Source organism: Pelecanus crispus, chromosome 3 (genome assembly GCF_030463565.1).
Source record: "Pelecanus crispus isolate bPelCri1 chromosome 3, bPelCri1.pri, whole genome shotgun sequence".
Taxonomy (NCBI): Eukaryota; Metazoa; Chordata; class Aves; order Pelecaniformes; family Pelecanidae; genus Pelecanus; species Pelecanus crispus.
Genome location: NC_134645.1, coordinates 50,790,269 through 50,810,610, shown reverse-complemented (window position 1 = coordinate 50,810,610; position 20,342 = coordinate 50,790,269). Strand labels below are relative to the sequence as shown.

The 20,342-nt window shown below is 43.0% G+C and overlaps 1 protein-coding gene across 1 annotated transcript in view; it reads right to left on the bottom strand.

Annotated features, from left to right (window-relative positions):
* Positions 1–20,134, bottom strand: part of LOC142593237 (protein ELYS-like) — a 33,749-nt gene extending 13,615 nt beyond the window's left edge. The window contains 19 exon segments of the mRNA XM_075707690.1: positions 496–552; positions 677–800; positions 2,339–2,432; positions 3,231–3,335; positions 4,024–4,164; positions 4,327–4,416; positions 4,504–4,594; positions 6,703–6,831; positions 7,767–7,828; positions 8,307–8,488; positions 8,576–8,708; positions 10,234–10,345; positions 11,926–12,010; positions 13,010–13,126; positions 14,415–14,622; positions 15,392–15,572; positions 16,741–16,753; positions 18,777–18,907; positions 20,081–20,134. Of these exon segments, the coding sequence (XP_075563805.1) occupies positions 496–552; positions 677–800; positions 2,339–2,432; positions 3,231–3,335; positions 4,024–4,164; positions 4,327–4,416; positions 4,504–4,594; positions 6,703–6,831; positions 7,767–7,828; positions 8,307–8,488; positions 8,576–8,708; positions 10,234–10,345; positions 11,926–12,010; positions 13,010–13,126; positions 14,415–14,622; positions 15,392–15,572; positions 16,741–16,753; positions 18,777–18,907; positions 20,081–20,134 (2,109 nt within the window).
* Between the last annotated feature and the right edge of the window lie 208 nt (positions 20,135–20,342).

The window sequence follows — 20,342 nt, the reverse complement described above, 5'->3', positions numbered from 1 at the left end:
TAACAGAACAAAAGCAAGCACCGTTAGCTGTGCTGGAAAACGGATCATTTCCGCAACCATCAGGTACTGCTAAACCACCCTTAGAAATCCCTTTGCTCACCACGTTTTAGTCCATCATTCTAGTAAGTAGGCATTTGCTACACATCTGAGGGCTTCAAAAGAATTAAACTCGGTGTTAAATTTGGAGAAAAAACAAGGGAGGGTTTTATCTTTAACTTTTCTTAGTCAACCTGGTTTCTCATACCAGAAAAGGCTTTGACACAAAACATTGGGCGGGGGGGGGGGGGGGGGGGGGCAACCCACACATAAAAAATCCACAGTACAAAGAGAAAAAACAATGCTTCTGCCTACGACTTCATTCTAAACTACATGTTTTCACTTGCATTGTGTCTGAAGCATAAATTAAGACACGTTATTAAACACGTGGCTGACAAACATTTAAGAACATTTATGGGCACATACTGAAGGTCTACTAAAAATAACTAGAAAGGATACAATTGCGTGTTTGTAGCTTTCTTCAATGCTTTCTAGCAAATAGAGATCCAGCAGTGCCTAAAAGGAAAAAGGAAAACGTAAAAGTTTTTTTAACAACTCCTGTCTTTCATGAATTGTTGGCTTTTCGGTGGGTGTTTTGGGTGGGGGGGGCGTTATTGTTTTCAGCGAACATAACACTCACATGTAAACTAGCAGGTGGATATTTCCCAGTTCCTCCTTCATCCCTCCGCCACAACTTCTCAACTTGGTCCCCTAACTGGGAAACCATTCCATCAATCATCAAGCAGTCAGAATCCCATTTCCCTCTGGAACAAAAGGTAGCAAGGATTTGCACACAGTAAAACACTAATTCCAGCCTCTCACTGTAACACATTTCCTCCAGGCAAAACAAAACAAAACAAAACAAAAAAGCTCCCACCATTCAAAGAAAGTAACAAACATACAAAGGCATGCTTATGACTTGAAATGGACATGAAAGAAATTGCCGAGTCAGAGGAGAGATGTTTCTTAGATCATACTGAATTAGTAGAGGAGCTCAAAACACAAATCCTAAATGCTCCCTTATTTAAAGGAAAAGTTGCAATAACCTTTTGGTTTGCAAGTTTTCTTTTTTGTTCTATTACTTGCAATACATAGGAAGCGTCAACAAAGTTTTTCAAGGGCCAGAAATAACCACTCTCATACTGTCTAACAGAGGAAACCTAACGGTATCAAAAAACACAAACCTAATGCCTCAAACTGCACTGTTCCAATACACAGCTGTGAGACAACAGAATGGAAATTTCAGATTTTGTTCCCAGCATCTCACTTTGGTTACGGAAAACAAGTTCCTTTCAGAAAGCTGAGCATACAGGTCAATTGAAGTATCAACTTAAGCAGCACTTCTGTTTCTACACACATACCACTACAATTACGGATGGCTGAACTTTTAAAAACTGCGTTCTTCAAAAGTCCATCACAGTCTGCCGCTGGCTGCAATGCTACCCTTTAATTTCCCAACAACAAAAAGCAAAAAAAACCACCCTAGAGCTTGTATGCTTCTAAGGAGCACGGCAGCCTGTATGCAAGTTACTTGAGAAGTAAGCTAAGCCAGATGAACTTTACAGTCAATACCTAATGCACTGCAGCTCCCACCCTAACTCATCTCACAGCATCTTGTTCACAGTGCCACAGCCTGTCAGCTTCTTTAGGTCTTTATGTAATCTTCAGTGCAGCTTCCAAACAAAAATCTATTAGCATCTAATCCAAGGCATGTCACCTATATGCTAGTAAGCTAGTCCAGGAAAGAGAGCTGACATTAGGAAGTGACTTTTATCCAACAGGCAGCAGAGTGCTAAGTGTGCCGACTACATGGAACTGACTAAATCTTACCAAATCACACAAATGTACTTGTACTTGTGGGTAGGAGATTTAGGCCAATACAACCATTATCATCTATCACTAGTCAGTAAGGGAGAGGATTTTTTTTTTAAAAAAACAAAACATGCTTTCTTCTGCGTCCAAAACAATTGTTCTGTCAACGCCATGCTTTGCTGAACTGGAGATGACTGATCCGATCTTAATCACGTGACAGGCAGTAACAAATTCTACACATGAGCCAATGAATTAAGTACGCTACAAAAAAACAACGACAGCAACAAATGGTACTAAGCAGAGGTACAGATCAACATTTTAACACAGGAAACTGACCTCTGTGTTCAACAGAACACATGCATCACTCAAGTCAAGAGTATTGCCAGCAAATGCATGAAGCATAGCAAATACAACTGTCGATATAAAAGCCATCCACTGCCATGTCTGAATTTGCAGTGGAAGAGTTCTAGAGTTTTCCTCTAAGTCTTACCTTGATAAACGCTCAAGTTTCTGTCGATGACCAGTGTAGTAGCTCTGAATCAGAGCATAATTGTAGAAGGGTCTAGACAAATGCATATCCTCATCTACAGGCAATAAAGTAAAAGCAAGTTAAAGAAGTAATACCCCATTTTTAAACTAAAATTTTTGACTAGAGACACAGAAGGTCATACAAGCTAAGCATCAAGAAGCACAGGCAAGCCTCCACCTTTGCAAGAAGCCAATCCTGTTTCTGCCTTTGCTAAGAGAGATGGAAGGCACAAGACTCAATTCCCTCTTGCCTCAAGTGCCCTTTCAAGTTTACAGTTGATGTAGCATTCAGAACACGTAGCATTCAGAACATGTAGCGGAAGCAGAGTTCACTACAGAAAAAACAATTCTCAAAGGGAATGGCTTTTTACACATGTCATGTGAGCATCTGTAGGACAATTAAGGCTGACAATAGAATTTGTAACCCAGGCAAATAAAGAAGTATTGCCAAGGCCTATTCTTTCCCCAAGCAATAAATAAAAAGTTCAAGACAGGCAGGTAATGCTTTTACTGTAAAAACAAGTGTTCCAGTAGTTGTTAAGTTTAACAGTACGTTGTTTAAAATCCCAAGTATTTCAAGCTGTGGACACAAGCAACTCCCTGAAGTCAGAGCCTTACTGCTATTTCTAAAATACATCCAGGAAAGAAACTGCTTGCATTACTCTATGCTATGTGTTCGAAAAAACAGCAAAATCTCCATTTCACCAACACAACTTCAGCAGACACTGTCAGTCAACGAACCAACACGACTTGTTAGTGACAAAACAGTTACAAAACCATGGCTAAGCACGTGTTCATAGGACTCACTCACTCAATAGTCTCCTTGGTACAAACGTATTACAGGTTATGCTTACCTAAACCCTCTGGAAGGAGACTGGATCGACAGAACCAGATGACCACTTGCGCGTACAAAGAAATGAGGCTCGTTACCCGCTGCTTATTTGTCAAGTCTGCAAAACCTGAAAAAAGGCATAAGATGATTTTTGTTATGCAGCTCCTTTCATTTTTGCAAAACTCCCTGCATCATACCAAATAGGAAGTATAAAAACAACAGGGCGGAAATCTTTGTCTTTGCATTTTTCACTCCGCAACACTTTCTTCCGTGAAGAAAAAACCCACAATCCCCACCAAAACAAAAGCAACCCCCACAAACAAGCAGACTCACTAAAGGGATATTCTTTTTTTTTCCCCTCAATATGCACAGAACAATTTAGAATATGAAAAGCTATAGAAACTCAAGGAACTTACTTTACATGTTCCTCATTCATGCTTCCTTTATATTTTTAGTAAATTGCCATACAATATTTGCACACAATTATAAATGGCTAGCTAAGAATTAAAAAGAATAATTTTCTGCATCACCACATTCAGTTGCTGTCTTTCCAACCCAGTTGCTTGCATAGCTTCCTGCTGAATGTAACCTCCCCTACCCACTTGCGTGAACTCCACAACAAACTATCTCCCTGAACTCAATGCCTATTAAGTGGTGGTCCCAACTTCTCAGATTTAAGCCCCTTCTCCCACCTACGTTTGACTGCCTTCCAACCAACAACAGCCAACAAAAGCTCATGTTTCCACAATTGCAACCCTAGCAGAATTCCAGATCTTAATAAAACACACCAAAGACCTAGTAAGACTACCACAAACCTTTGTCTGTAAGTTCTTGCGCTTCTGCTAGAAAACAGTTTAAGACGGTGCTAAGGTTCCTCAAAAGCAACTGGCAGTGCTGAAGAGACTGTAATGTCTGTGGGTCAATGAAGTTGCAAGAGCCATCAAACAGCGGAACACCTTTTCAAGAATAAATATTACGTCGTTAGCCTACAGAGCAATTCCAGAGCTTCAAAGTACACTTCAAGAACCACGCCCAGTATCATATACCAGCAGGTTACTCAGCAAGCTCCATTAGAAAGAATCATTTTATGTGCGCAGAATGACTACACTAGTACTCACAGATTTGGTCAAATTCATCTTTTGCGTAGATCACTTTGTTCCACGTCCACTCAAGAACAAACCGTAAATTAGCAGCAGAACTTGGCTGCTCTTTAAACAGAAGAGAACACAAAAGAAATTAATCCACAATTTCAAACTAAAAAACATACAACATAAAAACAACAGAAGAACTATTACCTTCACATGTCCAATGTTTAATGCACCCAGTCAGAAGTTCTAAAGAACCTGTCTGCACAGCAGCTGACAGGATCGCTTCTAACTGCTCCTCCTAAACGTAAAAGACAAAATAAGATGAGAATCTTACATACTTTCAACATCTGAGCCATCAACAGGAAATGCTTCTTTCTAACTGGATACTCATTCACACATCACAAAGTCAAGTACTACACATGCAACTCATTCCACATGCTTTCTCGTAATTCTAGCCACAGCCTGGACTGCTTGCCGGTCTGAGGAACACGGTAAACTTTTCCTCTGACATTTCAACTTACTGAAGGATGTATTGGCACGCCTCTGCATTACAGTCTCAATTACTGGGTTCCAGTTCACTATTTCCAGTAACATCCTCCGCTAATACCCATCACGCATTTCGTGCGTGTAACTTTGCCATCAGGAATGCATGAAGGGGACAGACCAAATAGAACTATGCAACGTTTGCATGGAAACACCCAAGCTAAGGTCAAGCAGCTTTCTAGACTATGAAGACACGAAGCAGCTCGGACACCCAAAACATTAAGGTAGCATCTTCTGAAGTGACAGAAAAGAAGTGAAGCAGTTACATTCTCATCGGTTTAAATTTTAGGCTGTATTACAATGTAGTGGTAAGCCTTTAGAAGGATAATGCACAGCTATGCACAGACACGAGATAGGAAGTAGTAGCTTACTGCAGCTGGTGTTCTGACACTCCTTTCAGGTGAAATGAGCCTTCATAAAACTCAACTTTGGTTGGTTGGTTGGTTGGTTTTTTGTTTGCTTGCTTGTTTTTTTTTTTTAAACACATTCAAAAGTATCTTTCCCTTCTAGGTAAAATCATTACATTCAGATCAATTTCTAGACATTAGAATACACGCGTGGCATTTCCATCTTTCTCTGAAAACTGGTTTCAGGCAAGGAAACACACCAAATACTCCTTACGGTGGCAAACAAGACTCCAAACCAAGCTGCTTGACCCTAATTCTGAAGTTTGTCTTACTAACGTTCCAAAGAAATCCCTGCTCAAATGCCTAACAAGTCTCTCAACAATACACTCACAAGTCACCAAAGGTTATTAAAACATTTCTTCATTTCCCAAGTTATTTCCAAGCTGGAGTTGACATCAGAACATCTGACTGGAATCTAAGAGTCTACATCAGGCTTGCAAAATCCACAGTCTATGGGCTAGGTCAACCTGCCAAGAAATCTGTTTTAGCTGCCACACTGCGCAGAAGCGTTACCTGCCCTAACATGCTTCCACAAATCTGGCGAAGCATCCAGTAGACGGGAAAATGAGGGCAGCGGGAAGACTGCTCTCCCCTCCCTGCTAATTGCTCCACTCTGTGATGACTAGCCAGCTGATCACGTAGCTTAGATCCTGCCTGGGTGAAGAGCAGCTGTTCATCACAAAGGCTGCGTCTCTCATGAAACTCTTCACGTGGGAGAGAAAGGTTGGTGCGCTGCAAATGCAAAACCTACGCAAGAGCAGGGTGAAGTCACTATGGGGGGATAAAGCAGAGAGAAGGTAGGGAGACAAAGGTGATGAAGGTGTCGCAGCAACAAGAGGGCAGTCTAAGAGGACTGCATTGGGCTACTGGAGCACAAGGCAAAGGCTACAGAGCTACAAAAGCTACTGCTTTGAGAGGATGCAGAAAAGCCTACTGACAAAGGGAAAATGAGGGCAAGCGGTGATGAAATTGTCCCGTACAGCTGGCAACACTAATTGTTTACCACAGCCCACCTCCTTGGAGGCAAATGATCACCTATAGTGATCACGTGAGGTACAGCAAGCTGGTGTTTGCAAGAGCTCACATCCGACTGAGACTCTCCCATCGTCAGCTACTTGCACTGAACCTAATGCTTTGAGAAACAGACAGGGACGAAGGCTGTTCTGAGGGAAAGATGCTTTCTCTTGCGCATGACCAGCCCTGACCGCACGCCTTCTTGTGCGTGTCTCTGGCACAGAATTCATAGGTGGGTCTCTAAAGACAGATCTATTAGGGCTGCTCCCAAACTCAGCAGTCTGGATCGAAGAATGCTATTACTTCTGCTAACTAAAGTCCACACCTGCATTTCAGGGCAACTCGCAAAGAATATGAACAGCAGATTATCACGTCTGGTAGCCTCCACAGCCCTGTCAGACAAGGTGCATGTTTCCCCCTTGATTCCCTGATATGCACTCACCTGACTCAAACTGGATGGCTGGACATCAACTAGTCTTGGAGACAGCAAGCCAGCTACGAGACACCTAGTGTAGCTATCATGAATGGCTTCACTTATTGAAGGACCAGATTTCTTTAAAAAATTCAGGGTCTGAAACATCAATCAAAACCAACAGATTAAGACACCATTATTATTCACTCACTAAGGTTCTGGATAACCACTACGAGAAAGAATATAAACGTTCACTTAAGCTGTCAGGAAGCTTGCATCAGCCATATGCTTTAGGTTAGCAATACGAGTAAACATTACTATGTCGAGTCTTAAAGACAGCGGCCAAACCAACACTTACAGTTTATAAAACAAATCCTGTAAAACAAACTATCAGCCTTTGCCATGCTTAAGTATTCTCTAGCTTCTCTGTCAATACACAGGCCTTTCTTTTTTTCCCTGGACACTGACACAAAACACATTCTGTACAAGCAAAAACTAACACACAACTTGAAATCACACTTTGGGAGACCCTTTCTATGCTGCTTTCTGCAGAAGCTGATTCATGTTGGAAATACTCAGTGACCTGAAACTTATTTCAACATTATTTGTTACCATCTCTGCAGCGGCTCGGATGTTATCATTTGGCCAAGTTTGGGAGGAAAAAAATTCATTTCTTCTTAGGTAACTAAATTTTCATTTTCTCCATTCTGTCCTCCTTTTTCAAGTTAATCGGGGAGCACAACCCTAACTCAAGACTATGCACGCAGTTCGACTGATGAGTAACAAAGAAGTTAACAGCTCTCCCCAGCTTCCACAACATCTTTGTTCGTGCTCCTAAAGCAACGTTGTATTCCCTTCTAGACATTCAATCCCCGATGGTGCTTCAAGAGCAGACATTGCCAGTTTTACAGTCCCAAGAGCCGACCTAAAACATTACCATTTGCATAAAACTGGCAGGACACAAGTGCAATCATGCGTGTGGATGGGCAAGACGCACATAAAATGGTCTCCGAGACTGAAAGCAGTGCAACAGAAAACTTAGAATCTAAGGTACACCTCTTGACGTTCTCAATAAAGATACAGTAAAAGATCACCTCTTTCTGGAAGCCGGTGCAAGTCATATGAACAACTCCGGACTGCAGCAAGCACGTGCCATCTGCAGAAACAATGAATCTTTGACAACATTCCATACTCTCACAGTGATGTTACAACCAGTGCACATTCTTTAAATAGCAATGCCTGGAAAGATATAATCGAGCACCCATCTTCTTCACCAGACCACTTACAAACTTTTTTAAAAAAAAATAATTACTGTGCATAGAAATTTTATCTCTAGTGCTATCGAGGTGCTGTGCTTTGAGCTTCGTTCAAACTCAGGTCATTTTATAACCATCACCGCTTCACAGGCTACGTTGCAAAAGCACCAAAACCCAAAGCTCAGCACACTGTCAGATACACTTCACAATATTAAATACTTTGTTAGTACAACATAATGAGCACTGGGTTTGCGGGGGGTGGGGTGGGGGTGGTGGGGTTTTTTGGTTTCGTTTTTGAGTGACAAACAAGGAACAAGAGAACCAATAAATGGCATCTGACCTTTAGCTTATCACTATTAGAAGCAGTGAGATACCTACCAAAATTATAGGTGCTTGGATTAAAAAACTGCTCAGGTGGTGGGTAAGAAGGAGGAACTCCCCGACTTAGACTCCGCTCATGTACCAGAATATCCAAAATGAGGTTTGGAGAAGTCATGCTTGTTACAGCATCCAGCGACCACAATGCAAAATAGGGGCAATCATGAAGGAATTCTTCTGGCCTGAAAGAAAACAAGTGCATAAGCTAAACGCCGACTTTCAAATGAATTAGTTGTAGGGATATTGAAAACAGCTTCATAAAGACCTACCTTAGCGAATCTGGCATTTGAGCATGATACCAGCGATTAATGTCAAATACACCCAAGTAAGTAGATGGTTTTCCCTGACCATATGTATTCACTTGCCAGCTGAAGATCGATACACTGCTGTCAGGAGATATTACTGTAAAAGACAAGACGTTGTTTCTTATTTGTAAAAAATACAACATATCCGATATTTTTAACACACCACTTTCTGTTTTGCCTTAATTCCGTTATATCACTCATGAAACACTATGCTTATGAAGAATAATTAAAAAAAAATTACAGAATACCAAACACCTCTGTGATGGGTTTCAGTCATATTGCCCCTTTTTCTTCCTCAAATTGTTCTAAGCCAAATCAAATGCACAATTTTTAGCCAATTCAAGTTTTCCATACAGTAAGAGTTGATCAAGACATTTAGCTAGATAAATAGTTTAGCAAAAAACAGCAAGCCAGGAACACACACATTGCTACTTTTAGAAAGCATACAAGTAATCATCGTATATACTTGTATCACTCAGCTGGCACTATTCATTTCCAGATTTGACTCCAGCACAAGATTTAAGAATAGCTCCTTTCCAGCATATTCAGAACAAAAGAACACAATTAGCACACAAAATAACTAAATAAATAACACCCCCAACAAACAGGAATGCATCCTCTAGATGCAAGCAAAGTATGTAGCGTATCACGTACCCTAACAGAGTAAGGAACAAGACGACAGTTTCTTTGGCAAAATGTTTCTCTGTTCCCTGATCAATTTGTCATTACCATTTAGGGATCCTCACACACTTTACTGTGTTTCACTGTTTTTCACTGTTAACAACTTGCGTGCCATTTGTTTTGTTAGCTGCTCAAACTGCCTTTAAAGATATCAATTATTTTCATAATTCAGAAGACAGCTTCATTGCTAGCGTCAACCCACATCCAACAGAAGCTCATGTGTGCCTACAACCTATCTAGAATGCATTCTGGATAAAAGCTAATTAGACACCGTCAGAAAAGTTACAGGTATTTCTCTATGCCTCGTATGTCATAAAAAGGAGACAGGAAGGGGGTTTTTTTTGTTGTTTTGTTTTTTGGGTTTGGGTTTTTTTTTGGGGGGGGGGGGGGGGGTACTGTTTGTTTTTAAGAAGTTTTTAGGAGGCACTCTCTTCAGAAACATGACACAAGTGGAGAAAATCCAGAGGCATTTTTCTTAGATCTTTTCTAAGATTTTCTTAGATTTCCAGCACCTCAATGTCTTTCTTGTAGTGAGGGGCCCAAACCTGGACACAGTATTCCAGGTACGGCCTCACCAGTGCTGATTACAGGGGGGCCAATCTCTTCCCTGCTCCTGCTGGCCACACTATTCCTGATACAAGCCAGGATGCTGTTGGCCTTCTTGGCTACCTGGGCACACTGCTGGCTCATGTTCAGCCGGCTGTCGACCAAAACCCCCAGGTCCTTTTCAGCCAGGCAGCTTTCCAGCCACTCCTCCCCAAGCCTGTAGCGTTGTATGGGGTTGCTGTGACCCAAGTGCAGGACCCGGCACTTGGCCTTGTGGGACCTCATACAGTTGGCCTTGGCCCATCGATCCAGCCTGTCTAGGTCCCCCTGCAGGGCCATCCTACCCTCCAGCAGATCGACACTCCCACCCAACTTGGTGTTGCCTGCAAACTCACTGAGGGTGCACCTGATGCCCTCGTCCAGGTCACTGATCAAGATTTTCAAAGAGTAGCAACTGGAAATTTCTAGCAGACCCATTTTTAAAGGCTGATGAAACAGTTCAACCCTCTGAGGTGAAAAATGACACTCGTCACATCTTATTCAGGAAAATAAGATGACCAAGACAAAGAACTGACAAACAGTAAAAGGTCCCACATTTTAACATTAAATATTGAGACACAACAAAGTAGCCGCAAGAGAAAGGATATAGACAACTGGGTTTTCTTCCAAAGCAGCACACACTACAAGGTATTGTCTTTGCCACTGCTAAGACTGTAGCTACAAAAAACTTTTAGCAGAGGATAAAACAAAGCAGAAGTTCAAAAATTAAACTGGAGAAAGATTAAAGAAACTCTACTCTCAACCTGCCAAAGTGCTTAGAGCACCACAAGACATGCAGAAGGGAACTGCAATGAAAGCCCTTGTAAAGTTAAAAAAAAACTATCAGGGTGCTCTGGTCCTCTAGAGCACTGTGTATTTATGTCATCAGAAAATTGCACATCAAGATAAAGAGGTGACATCCGTACTTAGAACACGCCAAATCACTTGAAGATACTTCTACCCTGTCACCGTGATAGATAATAGCCTTTTATAGAAACACCACCTTTTCCAAACACCTAACCTTTACCTCTTCAAAAGTAACATTTACAGGCAACAAAGGACCTTCCCCACATAGAAGGAACAAGGTCTAAATTTAAACTCATTCAGAAAAATCAAAATGCACACTCCCTATAAAAACAGAGGACCACGATGCAAGAATCACCCCTACTTCATTCCATACCTACTGAGAATATGCAAGAGAAAATATCAAAATAGGAGGAAAGAAATGCGCTGGATTAAGATTATTTTCCCCTCAAAAAGATTGGGAAGAGTTTCAACCATACTACTGAACAGAATCATACATTCAACACATGCGTCTTATACCTGTTCAGTAGATGAGATAGAATGACACCTCACCTACATTTTAAACACACCATCTTTGGAGCCAGTTCTAAAAACTTATGTATACTCTTTTCACCAAATCATACCACTGTTTACTGTGTGTACAGATTTTGATGGCTTTAAGAGCAGATTTCACAGGTAACCCAGCCAAAAAGTTGAAAGAGTTATCTTTACACCTCCTAAGTTTCACAATCAACACTTAAGAGACCCTGGAGGCACAGTTCGTTTCAAGCCCTGATGACAGAGCTCAAAAGAAAAACATGACTACCAAACCCAAGATCAGAAAAGAATAAAGCTCTATGACCGTATTTTAAGAGAGGGAGACAGACACAAGCTTATTCAAGTCTGCAGTTTGGTTAAACAAAGCTATTCAAAGCCCTCTCTTCCCCTCCTACGTGCCATTAATTTGGTGTTTACACCAAAAGAGTTAATTTTATTTGTAGAAGCTGCTTCCTCTTCAGGAACTGAATTTAGACGGGCTCTCTGCAGATCAATCCAGTCGGAACACACAACATCGAGTATCCAGCGGTATGACTTGCTTTCAAAAAGGGCAGACAAAGGCCATGCCCAAGAAGACTCACAGCAAAGGATTATATTTTTCAGTCATCTCTGAATTTTGATGGTAAATATTACCTCTGCCAACTTAACTGATACTCACTTAAGAGAAAATTACTCTATTCGTCCTTTCACGTACATGCATGTCTTACCTCATACATGACTTGTCCTGATGCCAAGCGTTTTCTGTCACCAAATGCTAGCTGCAACAGGTGTAAACTCACAACATCACCTTCACTGAAAAGGGCATAAATTATGAAATTTGATTACAAAGCTGCTTTATAGTCCTCGTTATCATTTAATTAGATCTAGACTACTGAAGTTTTCTTAATAGCATGCTCTTGCTGAGAAGAAAAACAGCACTTCCTCAAACACAGCAGTTGGCCACATTTAGCCGCTAAAGCATAAAGGAGGAAATTTTGACACTGACAGCTGCAGAGGCAAACGCTAACCAGACAATGTGAAAGCTTTAAGATGTTGTATGGACCAGAGATTGTTGGAAATAGCTCTTCACAGTCAACAGTTCTCGAGCAAAACTGCTCTGAAGTCAAACTTAAGAAGACTGACACTCTACAAACAGCTGAGCTGATTAAATAGCTTGCTGATGCTGAGAGAGAGATCTTTCTCCCCTCCCCTTACCACCAAAGTTCCAGTCCCTCTCTTGCATACACTGCACCCTTCCACGCACTGATCTGATTCAGTAGCCCAGCAGGAAACCACTGACTTTGCTGCTCAACAGTGACTGTCCTCTGCCAGGTGAGCTCAACTGGTTCATCAAGGCTCCCTCCACAGACTGCTAAAGCTGGCACAAGGTAATCAGCAACACTGTCACCTCCCTCCTTTAGGGGCAGCAGGCTGTTACATGGGCACGCTCAGGGTTCTAGATCTGCAGCCTCAACTAGAAGTAGTTGAGTGGTATTTTAATACCACGGTGCGAATATCAAACAAATCATGAAGCAGTCATCAAGAAACAGAGGAAGGCATTTAAGAATGCAAGCACAAAAACATAGCCACTGTTGCTTTGCCTTCTGGCAGAAGGTAGGAACTAGTAGGCCCCTCTTCACATCTGTTACAATGCCATAAAAATTGCATTGTAAGCTTAATACTTTCCATACCTGAAAGAGACTCCTGCACAGCTGAATAAACAAAACAAATATACATGCATCTGCTGTATGCGAACAAATATTTAAAAAAAAACAAAAACACCTCCGTGGCTTATAGTTAGTTTTTATTCACCTTTCCTGTGTAGACTGAACAGCCCACAAGTAGCAACAATTACGAGGATCGTTCTCAGGCTCTTGAAAAGTAACAGCATACACAGGAATCCTTCCTCCTTCAAGCTGAGAGTGGTGCCTACAGGTTGAAAAGAAAAAAAAAAAAAAAAAAGGAAAAGAAAAAAGGTGAGCCTACTGACCCTAACTGTTTGTAGAAGGGTAGAAGCATCTTCCAAGAAAAGAGCACCTTACATGCTTATCCTCAAAGTAGAGAGGATCATACTTCCACCTCAAACATGCAAGTCAAGGAAGCGACTACTTTTTAATGCAACAGTCAAGAGCTGAGGAAATTACTGTCCATCAAACGCAATAACCTGGGTTTATCTCCTCCTCTGCCTGAGGAGGAGGACGACAAACATAAATGATTACTGCAGCTGCCAGGCAAAAGACTGTTCCTGCTGTTGTAGCCTACTTCAATATTGAACTTAAAATGCAGCGTGTCTTCTGAAAAATTTCAGACAATGCCAAACAGAAGTAGTTTCTCCTTTCTTTACTTGGATTATGTAAAGCATTTTTCTTCCGGACTTCGGAACCTTATTTGTACCTGCACAATCTATTCTTCCCACCTCATTATTCCTCCACTGTCTGTTGATGCCTCCAACAGTTTCTGCTGGGTCACTGCAGATTTGCTTAAGTGGATCTCAATTGGGTCAAATATTTCAAGTGAGACTGCTCTTTGGCAGTTAAAATCGCCTCTTAATTTCTCTACTACTTCCAAAGCTACACGTCCCTTATTTTCAGCCCCAAGTGTTCCAAGCAAACTTTCATTTGCATGCATCATTGCCTTGGAATGGCTCAATCCCTTATTTCGGTCAAGGCGGAAACGTAGGAAAGAATGTATTTTCAGGCACAGATCAGCTACTGATTTTTCATGTCTCACTACTTCCATCCCAGACACTTGAAAGAATATTAGCACCAAAATCACATCAACAACACACTTAAGCCTTTCGGTGTATGCCCTAATTGCAGGAACTGGCTCTGAAAAGTAATTTTTAAAATCTCTTTCATCGAAATGACACACATTTCCTGCTTTCACGGAATACTACCGATAGAAAATACTGTCCTATAGAATCAGCTCTATCGCACCCTAACTGCCTGACAGAACCCAAAGAAGCATGTTTTCCACACTTCCTCAAGCCACACGCACAATAAGCAAAAACAATCCCAGCCCGCCGGGGAGAAAGCGGTCCACTTAAGCTGTGTATGGCTCAAGAGTTCTTTCACAAGAGGATTTCTAAACATTCCAAGATTAGACCCAGAATTTCAGTCCCTGAAAAAGCTCTCCTGACACTAACATACTTCCGCCTTAAGCAAAACATTGAGACCCCTGCACCTCCACGCACGGCCAAGTGCCAAGGCCTACTTACTCCCTCTTCAAAGCTTTCATATTCCATAGGGACAGGTAGCCGTCTGAAAAACCCACAACAAGCTGGTTGCTTCTGCTTATGTAGCACAGGGTTGATATTGCTGCTCCTGAAGGATCTTGTAATTGAAAGCAGAGATGTCTCCCTTCTCTGGTCACGCTTTCTCTTCTTTGTGGAACTTCAGCAGGAATTCTAGTGGCAGCTTCTAGATCTACACACACAAAACCACACAAGAGGTTGCATTTGGAACACCCACACGACAGCGCGTATCCTCTCATTCTACCGTCCCAGGAAAAATACCCATTTATGCAACACTTTTTTTTTTGACAGTTCCATTTCGTACGTATTCAAAGAACATAAGATCTCTCTAACCAGACAGGTGCTCCCACTCCTATTTCAAAACCAGGTAAAACTGCAACCTTCACAGACAAATTCTTCTTGGCACTCTGTAGATCAGGACTTTGGGCCTCATCATGAGGCTATATGAAGCGATACCAACTCCTGAAGCCGCTGCTGTAATAGCCAAAACAGCGTATGCCATCTGAACACACAAATGAGACATTGCATTCATCCAAACGCACGACTTCTCCTAAGTCGCATTTATTTTAAAAAACAAGCCTAAAAAGTGCCCCAAGTCCATTAACAGAAGCAGAAGAACATTCCCAAGAAATAGGGCACCTCTGGCACAACTTCCGATCAGGCAGCTGCACCGACTCAGATGGTAAAACTCCCACACCGTGCTGGCAAGAATCATAGTGACAGAGGCATCCTGCTGGGAGGGGGCCATTTCTAACATTACAAGGCCTATCAGCCACTCCCATTTTTAACCCGTTCAGGGCTAGACGATGTCAAACCACCATCTGTAATCCACAGTCATAAATGCCTGCACACTAGTATCTTCAAAGCGCGATGCATACCGTTTATTTGAAAGACACACGTTTTCTTACCTTTAAATTCAAGTTTAAAAACTGCAAGCTTACCCGATGCTTCTATTTCATTCTGACTGCAAGACACATCATCCAAACAAAGGTCAACCAGAAGTAGATGACCAACATCTGTAGCCACTGCTGCCACTCCAAAGAGCCATCGCAGACTCTGATGTAGGTGCCGAGTGCTCACGTTGGCTCCTCCGTGATTAGTTATGGGTTCCACAGCAGTCACCTACAGGAAAACTACAAGTTAATATTTAAGCTGTTTGACAAGCTAAAAAGCAGCAATCATTCAAAAGTGAAGCCAGAATGACCCCATCACAAACAAGAAACTAAATACTCCCGTATTTAGTTTTTAAGTCGTAAGACTTAAAAACAAAGCATTGTTTCCAACTACATCAAGGGGAGGAAAGAAAAAAAACCAACCACCCACCTGTGCAAAAACCCATCGCTGCTTTCCATTTACTAGCTTCCCTACAGTTATTTAACAGAATCAACTTCAGCGGTGCATTCTACTATCACAGCTTACCCATTTCCATTTTCTACTTAGAAATAATTAACTCACACAGAAACACAGAAAATCTGTTTGTTATATGCAAGAAACTTTATCCTATTCAAGGGACGTGAGAAAGACAAAACTAAATCTAGCTCTCCTGCCACTCACAGCCCAGCGGCACTGTGATACCGTCTGCGCCTTCTTTGCCAAAGAGGTATTAGGATAAATCACAGCTCCAAGTCAGATGAGGCAGCGGTCAAGTTGCATGGCAGACACTCCATTTCCATGGCACTGAAACATTTGCCCAAAGTGTCGAAGGGAGATACTAGCTTAGTCAAATTTACACTAGTCCTCATTTAGAATTAAAATAACAACCAGATAAAGTCAAGAAAGTCTTAAAAGCGCACCTACGCTTCTAGTAATGTTAACACAACTTTAAAAAGCCAGCCTAAAACAACAGCCAAAAGAACAGCAGCTTGTTAGATAAAAAGCTACTCCAACTAAAGAAGCAGCCCACGCTGCTCTTTAGCACACAAAGCGGTCTGCGTGCAACTTCACTGCAAGGTCTTTATTCAGGCAGACCTGGCGGCACCTGCAACGCATCCCAGGGCAATACTGACCCATACAGCAGACACACAACCACAGGAAGACTCCTGCACTAAAGCTACACAACAAAAGAACACGGGCTATCCTTTAGCCTTCTTACAAAATGCAACACAATCAAAGCAGAAAGCTTTACGTCAACAACAAAGTTCTACGTGAAAAGAAAACAACAAAGTCGGTGACCATCACAAGGTAGTCCAGGTTTTTTTATCCCCACCACCACCCGAGGTGGGGAAAACTAAGCAAACCCCCGAGCCCCAAAGTTTTCTCCTCGCCCGTGTCAGGCTCTTGCTATGACTACACTGCCTGGCAATCTACTGCAGAACTTGCCTTTCCTCTTGGCGTCACGCAGGTACGCCAGGACTAACCCCAACGAAGGCCCAACTCAAGCCACCTTCTTTCACAGGACAACCACCACAGAAAACACGGAGAAACAGGGGTAAACCAAAAATCAACTAGCGCTCCGGCAACATTTACCACAGAACAGCTTCGCGGTGCCAGTCTGGATATTGTTGCGACGCACCCAAGAAGGACGACGCAAGGTGCGCGCGCTCGCTCGCTCGCTCGCTCACTCACTCACGCGGGGAAACACCCTCCCTCTGGCGGGCACCGGGGGGAGGGGCGAGGGCTCACTCAGGGACACATCCAGAAATCACTCACCGAAGGGAGGGGAGGGGAGGGCACGCAACCCCGGGAAGCTTCCTCAGGCGGCGGCGTCCCGATCACACAGCCGCGGCTCTGGCGAGACCGCTCCAAAAGAAGGGGGGTGGTGGGGGGTGGGTGCTACGTCTCCGGCCGCGCACCATTTATACCCTGGGTGGGATCTCCGCTGTGGTCCTAATTGGTCACGATCCAGAAGCTTCTCTGAGCCGAGGCGTCTCTTTGGCTGTGGGCCCTGTCTGTTGACCGAGGGCCCCGCCCCTCCTGCTGCCCCTGCCGAGGGGTGTAGGCGCCTGGGGCACGGCAGAGCGCGAAAGGCGCGAAAATGAGGCGCGAACGGACGGCGGTCGCCATGTTGAGAGCCCGGCCTTCATGGGGGCGGGGAGCGTACCTGTCACACTTGGTCACAAGAATTCTCATCTTAGAAGTACCTACAGTAATTTTGACAACTTTATTTTATTTCAGATTTTTTAGACTAGGCATTAGAAAGAAGTTTTTTACAATGAGGGTGGTCAAGCACTGGAACAGGTTGCCCAGAGAGGTAGTGGAGGCCCCATCCCTGGCAACATTCAAGGTCAGGTTGGATGGGGCTCTGAGCAGCCTGATCTGGTTAAAGCTGTCCCTGCTCACTGCAGGGGGGTTGGGCTAGATGACCTCGAAAGGTCCCTTCCAACCCAAAGCATTCTATGATTCTATATGTCGAATTAAGTTTCCAATCTTCTCTGCTCCTCAAAGGACTATCCAAAGTGTTTTGATTATTCGAGTTCTTGCTGCTCCAAGTCTTGATGACTCTTAGGAGGACAGCAGGAATACTGTACATACCTTGCGGCACAATTAGCCAAAGTTCAGGTGTTGCTTCTAACTTCTTTCAGGATTTTTTTGTTGTACAACTGGCTCCAAATGAATCTTTTCCGGTTTTGCATAAAGCCTTCCAAAAATGTTTCCCAGTTTTAACACTTCAATTTTCCATGTAGAAGCTCCTGAAACTGTGTATTTTTCCACTGCACTATGCACTGGCTTTTCATATTCTCCTAGACTAATGCTGTTGGTCCCAAAGATGGGTTCTTCACCCGGTGCGCAAGAACCAATTCACACACTGAGTTGAGATATTTGCTTTATTCCATTTCTGCTCAGACACGGGTGCTAGGTGGTAATCCCACAAAGCTAGCACACCCCGTTATTCTTGCTTCACATAGTTGCACAATTAAACAAAGTCACTGCGCCTGCTGTGAACACCTACTTGTCACTCGTTCGTATTTGATGCTTTACAATGCACGTATAAGATGCTTCAGTCCATAACAAATATATGTCACCAGCTTAGCACATGTTGTAAATAGCCAACACTTCTGGATTTTTCTTTGCTGTTTCTAAAGTGACTTTCTCACTTTATTCTACAGGTTTCAATTACGTTTTACCAGATATATTTCTTCTGCTTGCTTGTTCATCAAGAAGCTCGTGATGAACATCACCGTAAGCAAAAATACAGCTTGGCATGGCAAAGGTATTATCAGCGTGTACCATACCGCATATTTCCTTACATCTACTAGAGCACTCCGGATGCCTGATTACTTCTGAAGTAAGCCTTTCCAAATTAAAATATACCTCTTACCTTTGCACTTAGTCTATTTGTTGTTTAGGCTTCTAAAAGGAAAAAAAAAAAAAAAGTAGTGACTAGACAGTAGAGTGCATCAACAGGTATTTATAAGGTCGTACAGACAGAGAACACTTCCCTCTGCTTCTTCCAAGCCAACCAGCAGTCCAGTTCTCTTCTGCCAGGAAAACCGGCCCAGGTTTTTGGTGACTCTCTCCTACCAATCTAAGTGTTCTCTCCACCACACAAGTAAAACAGCACCACACCAGCAAAGGCTTGTCACCATTGTTTCTCTAAAACTATAGCCAACAGCTTCCTCAGTAGAAGACACAAAATTAATATAAGCCTGACTGAGTTCATTTCACTGTCTTCAAAAAGCAAACCCCAGGCAAATCAATGCAGGAAGACAAGTTGATGCAGTAAGCGAACGAGGAGCTGTCCTCAGCAGAGCAGGATACAGCACTGCCTGCCCAGACACATGTGGCAGCTGCCAGCCACGACCAATGCAATCATCCAGACTGACGGGCCTAAGGCGGCACTTGAACTACCACGTGTGATGACATTTGATATTATACTGTGGACCCTTAACCAAGGGCTACGTTATTGCCAGATTACCCAAGCTTAAGAGCCCCTGGAGCGTCTCGTTGGGGCATTGGTGGCAGAGAGGTGTGTGAGTAACGAATCTCAAAGATGACAAGGAGGGGAAGACTTCACACTCGGAAGACCAGAGGTTAAGGTATCTGGCCACGATGCCCGTCACTGGGAAATGCGCCTGAGCCATGGTAGCGTACTGGTGCTTGACTCCTTCTGGGCTTCCTCCAGCCCAGATTCCCACATCGCCTGCGTGCTGCAGATCCGCCGCTTGTTCTCAGCCAGCAAAACCTGCACCTCTTCCGAACAGAGAGGCAGCTTTAACCTGGGTATTGACGTGTAAAATAGCAAACGCCAGGAGAGACGAGGACCAGCAGCAAGGGAGCCATACAGTGGGAAGTGGTTTGGCCTCTTGCCAAGCAAGCCCTTCCTACCTGAACCTCCTATGGACCGTGAGGCATGGGGGGACATAAACCCACTCTGCTGCTGAACAGCCGAGATGTTTGTTGCTGCTGTCGGCATCCTGAACTGGAAATGAAAGCTGCAAGCTTCCTTGTCCTCTTCTACCCAGAAGGTGATCGATAAAATACTGTGCCCGGAGCGTGCACAGGAACCCACCCAGGTGAATCCTCTTTAAAGGGATTTGCAAATACTTGCCAATTGCAAACGCTTCCACCTCTTTCTTCAGCTGTGATGCTTGTCTTCTCTTGTCTTGTTATAATATTCCTTACTTTTAAAGTTGAAACATTTTTCACTCCTGCCTGCAATAGCCTTACTTACACTTGGTTTGGGCTTTTACCTTGAGCAAACCATCAACACTCGATAAGGGAACTGACTTTGAGCGACTGGGCATGCCCACGCCAGTGCTGCAAATGAGTATAGGGACCATTTCTCAACAGAGGAGGTTTGCATTTTTTGTTTTTAAGTTTTTAAAAGCAATGTGTCTGAGGAGAAAAAAAACAAACAAACAAACTTTGAAATGAATTCCAAGTCACAGACTATTAACTACTACTCTCATATCGACAGGCAGAAACACAGCAGTGCTGTTAGGCTGCCCTTAA